The sequence below is a fragment of the Octopus bimaculoides genome, chromosome 1, assembly GCF_001194135.2.
Source record: "Octopus bimaculoides isolate UCB-OBI-ISO-001 chromosome 1, ASM119413v2, whole genome shotgun sequence".
Classification (NCBI taxonomy): domain Eukaryota; kingdom Metazoa; phylum Mollusca; class Cephalopoda; order Octopoda; family Octopodidae; genus Octopus; species Octopus bimaculoides.
In genome coordinates, this window is record NC_068981.1 from 197,273,499 (window position 1) to 197,278,524 (window position 5,026).

General features: G+C 40.7%; 1 protein-coding gene across 1 annotated transcript in view; it reads left to right on the forward strand.

Annotated features, from left to right (window-relative positions):
* The window catches only part of LOC106874306 (DNA repair and recombination protein RAD54B), a 53,133-nt gene that overhangs the window by 33,069 nt on the left and 15,038 nt on the right, over window positions 1-5,026 (forward strand). Inside the window, exons 12-14 of the mRNA XM_052973480.1 lie at window positions 1,155-1,202; window positions 2,976-3,057; window positions 4,418-4,498. Coding sequence (XP_052829440.1) covers window positions 1,155-1,202; window positions 2,976-3,057; window positions 4,418-4,498 — 211 coding nt within the window. The remainder of the gene's footprint in view (window positions 1-1,154; window positions 1,203-2,975; window positions 3,058-4,417; window positions 4,499-5,026) is intronic.

Consider the following 5,026-nt stretch of genomic DNA (forward strand, 5'->3'; position numbering starts at 1 on the left):
CGTGCGGGTGACACGTAAAAGCATCCACTACACTCTCTGAGTGGTTGGCGTTAGGAAGGGCATCCAGCTGTAGAAACTCTGCCAAATCAGATTGGAGCCTGGTGTAGCCATCTGGTTTCACCAATCCTCAGTCAAATCGTCCAACCCATGCTAGCATGGAAAGCGGACGTTAAACAACGACGACGATGACCATAAGTGAGGATAACACCAGACAATTCAGCCCACAAACAATAATCCAACTCGCTAAGGTGGCAAAATGGCAGAAACATTAGCACGCTGTACGATATGCTTAGTGGTATTTCATCTGTTCAAATTCTGCTGATAGAAATGGCAAGACTACAAACGAATGAAAGAAACCTCGATATTATGTAAATAGAGGAATTTATCTGTACATAATATGTGACAATTATTCGGTAGCCATGATAAAACTCCGAGTTTCGGATGCCAGGTCGGAAACCCACGCCACCATCTCTTCAGTTATCTGGCCATTGAAAATTCCTATGAAAATGACCGTTAAACAAAAGGAAATTACAGTGTGATTGACTGTTACTAAGACAAAGGAGCTATTAGAATGACCACTAAGTGAGGGGAGGGAGTAAAGGTAAGGGAGTAAAAATGTCCATAGTATCCGCCTAAGCACACCAGTCCATACATACACATGTGCGCCTGCACACCCATGTACATGCGCCTATATGTATATACTCATCCACCCTCACTTGAAACACACACATGCTCACCCACACATTCGCCAAAACATATATGCATACCCGCATACACGTTTATATACACACATGCACAAAAAAGGTTCATACACGTTTATATACACACATGCACAAGAAAAAACAGGGCTAAAGGCAAAATACAGAAAAAAGTCTTAAAAAGCAATAAGGGTAAAACACGTCCATATACGGACATACTCGCATACATAATGCTTAGTGGTATTTTGCCAATCGCTATGTTCTGAGTTCAATTTCCACCGAGGTCGGCTTTGCTTTTCATCCCTTAGGGGCTGATAAATTAAGTTCCAGTGAAATACTGGGGTCGATGCAATCAACTAGTCCCCTCCCCACAAATTTCAGGCCTTGTGCCTACAATAGAAAGGATTATTGTTATTATTATTATCATGTTGTTTTTTTTTTTGTTTTTTGTAACAGAGATGACATGGGGTTAGGGAAGACATTGCAGTGTATTGGGTTGTTGTGGTGAGTATCTTGACATTTTTATTTAAAAGATATTTCTGGATTTCTGTTTATTAACCTTTTCTCCCACACTTTCAAAAAAAAAAAAGTCTTGGATAAAATAGCCAAATTATAATATCAGCAGCATAAGGAAGGATGCTTTATAATTGGAATTTCCCAAAACACAAAAGATGAAGACAAGTGTGTAAATAACAAACAGATGTATTAGTTTAACGCTCGGGAAGTGAGAAAGTCTTTTACGTTTCGAGCCTATGCTCTTCAACAGAGAGGAAACTTTATAACATTTGCTAGGGTGTGATTTAAGGGAAATTTAGTTGCTATTGATAGAATAAGTACAAGGCTTAAAGAAAAGTAACGGGGTCAATTTGTTCAACTAAAATACTTCAATGATGTGCAGTCTAATAACGGAAAACAAGCAAAAGATAAAACCTGTGTGTGTGTGTGTGTGGATGGTTACATTCCTTTTTGTCTGAAAATGGTGATGTCCATGAACATTCCTTGTGACTAAATTATCCTCTAGTTGTGATGGGGTGGAGAGAATCAGAAAGTAGTAGTCCCTAATTTGGGGGTAGGGTAAGGCAGGAAACAAAGGGAAGGGGGAGGATTAGTGACAGTGGTTATTGCGAAAATGTGTGTGGAAGGGTGATAGGATGGGTTATGTAGAGGGATCTTGGGTTCTTCTACATTATAAGGACAGAAGGTGTGAAAGGAAAGGAAAAGGGAGAGGAACCCTGAGAGAATATATTTATAGCTTTGACAGAGGAAGGAATCCACCGCTTCTGATCTTTTTGTAGGGTTTCCAAAGTACTCTGATTCATGGGATTCTATGGTAGAGAACAGCCATACTGATTGGTAACACTCTCCAAATCCGTGCTACCCCTCACCTGCCGCATATTGCTTGCATCATATCTTTCATCATCATCATCATCATCATCATCGTTTAACGTCCGTTTTCCGTGCTGGCATGGGTTGGACGGTTCGACTGGGGTCTGGGAAGCCAGGCTCCAGTCTGATCTGGCAGTGTTTCTACAGCTGGATGCCCTTCCTAACGTCAACCACTCTGTGAGTGTAGTGGGTGCTTTTTACGTGCCACCGCTATGGGGATCACAACTACAATTTCCATTTGATTTTCATTTTGATGTTGATGTACTTGACTCAATAGGTCTCCTCAAGCCCGGCTTGCTGCCCTACGATCCAAGTTACTTTTGAGTGGGCTGAGTTATGTGACACTGGGGTAGGTTACAGCTGTGAACTCACTTTATTAGCCGGGTCTTCGCAGTCACAGCATATCTCCAGAGGTCTCTGTCTTTTGTCATTGCCTCTGTGAGGCTTCTTTTACGGGTTTCAGTCATTTGACGGCAGCCATGCTGGAGCACCACCTTCAGACAAACAAATTATTCTAGGACTTATTCTTTGTAAGCCTTTGTACTTATTTTATTGGTCTCTTTTGCCGAGCCACTAAGTTATGGGAGACATAAACACACCAACACACAATGGGCTTCTTTCAGTTTCTGTCTACCAAATCCACTCACTAGTCTTTCATTAGCCCGAGGCTATAGAAGAAGACACTTGCCCAAGGTGCCATGCAGTGGGACTGAACCTGGAACCATGTGGTTGGGAAGCAAACTTCTTACCATACAGCCACTCCTGCACCTATTTCCAATAATGTTTATTTTTTTCATGAAATGTCAAGTCAAGATTGTGTATTTTTAAAAGAATGTTTCTAAAATATTTTAATTGTTTTGTTGTAATTATTTCTTTTCCCTCTTTCAACAGGACATTGTATAAACAGGGTCCCTATGGCGGTAAACCAATCTTACAACGAATTCTTATAGTAACACCAAGTAGTTTAGTCAAGGTACACCATTGACTTTCTTTCAACTGATAATGTTTACTTTTTAATAATTACAGATATTGCATTAAAGCTCTGGCTTCTGATTTGGTCGACACTCACAAGATTATCCACCATCTTTCCAACAACAATCTGGGGCATCTTTTTGAATTCCATATGTCCAACACCCATGGACATGCTTACAAAATCAAAAAACAACACAGCACCTATCATCATCATCATCATCATCATCATTGAAATGGCTGCTTTCTATGCTGGCATGGTTTCAATAGTTTGGCTGAGGACTGGCAAGCTGGGAGATTGCACCAGGCTCCAATCTGATCTGGCAAGGTTTCTACAGCTGGATGCCCTTCCTTATGCCAACCACTCCGAGAGTGTAGTGGGTGCTTTTTATGTGCCACTGGCACGGGGACCAGTCAGGCAGCACTGGCATCGACCATGCTTGAATGGTGCTTTTTATGTGCCACATGCACAGGAGCCACAGAAACATTTTTCCACACTTAGAATCACTGAAGCATGGAATAAACTATCCACATCGGTTGTTAGTTGTCAGGACATCCTTCCAAATTTCCATGTCTTCCAAATTACACCTGATGTCACTCCTACTTTTTTCTTTAAAGACTCCTTCCCTGTTCCCTTCTTATGCATTATTCTATGTCCTGTTCATGCACTTTTTGTTACCTTATCTGATGAGTTGTGCATTTGAGTACAGTATACAATAAGTTCATCGGCAACTCATTTTTTGCCAGCTGAGTGGACTGGAGCAATGCGAAATAAAGTGTCTTGCTCAAGGACACAGTGCACTGCTGGGAATTGAACTCACGATCCTACGATTGTGCATCAAATACCCTAACTACTAAGCTACATGCATCATCATCATCATTTAACCTCCGCTGTCCATGCTGGTATGGGTTGGACGGTCTGACCAGGGCTGGCCAGCTGCAAGGCACCACCAGACTCCAGTTTGGTTTGGCATGGTTTTCTATGGCTGGATGCCCTTCCTAACGCCAAGAGTGTAATGGGTGCTTTCATGTGCCACTGGCACGGGTGCCATTTGCGTGACATCGGTATCTGCCATGACTGCGATTTTGCCCGGCTTAATGAGTCTTCTTCTCAAGCATGACATAATGCCAAAGGTCTTGGTCATTGCCTCCGTGAGGCCCAGCGCTCGAAAGGAACTCAACCACTTTGCCTTCCAGTGCTTGAAAGGTGCTTTTTCTTTGCTATTTAACAATAAGACATAGTGGACTACACTCCACTACACTGCACTATACTATATAAAATACTACACTATGTACTATACTGTATCTCTGCTTTAATTCATTCTGTTTCCAGTTTATGTTTTAAAATCTGTTCATTTCTTTAGAATTGGTATCAAGAATTCAAGAAATGGTTAGGGACGGAACGTATTTCTGTATTTACTGTTGAAGCTGACAAAAAAATAGAGGTAAGTCTGTTTCTCTTTGTGCGTTTTGTAAGTTGTGGGATTGTGAAATTAGGACAGAAGTTTGCCAGTGTTTGAGGAAGATTTAGTAGTACAAAAATAATATTTGATGTTGTTATAATGGCACAGTAAAAGTCTGGGACTTATTCAATTGGTCTCTTCTACTGAACTGTTAAGATAGGAGGATGTCAACAAACCAACACCATGTGTCAAGCATCCGGGGGACAAATGCACACATATGTATGTAAGAAATTAAAATGACAAAGGAGTAAGAAAATTATGTTGTGAACTCCATTAGCTTACAGCTGTTTCTGCTGCTACACACTGCAGTGCACTTACAGAGTACCTATGTATCACCCTAAAGCTTAAAAAATGAAGTGCAATGTTATTTGGAAAAGCATTTATATATATATATATATATATAAGAGGGATGGTATTATTAAAATACCATCATGAGTGGCAAGTGAATTATCAGCCGTACAGGCAAATTAATAAAGTATATGCATACAATATAAGATATGGACTTATAAA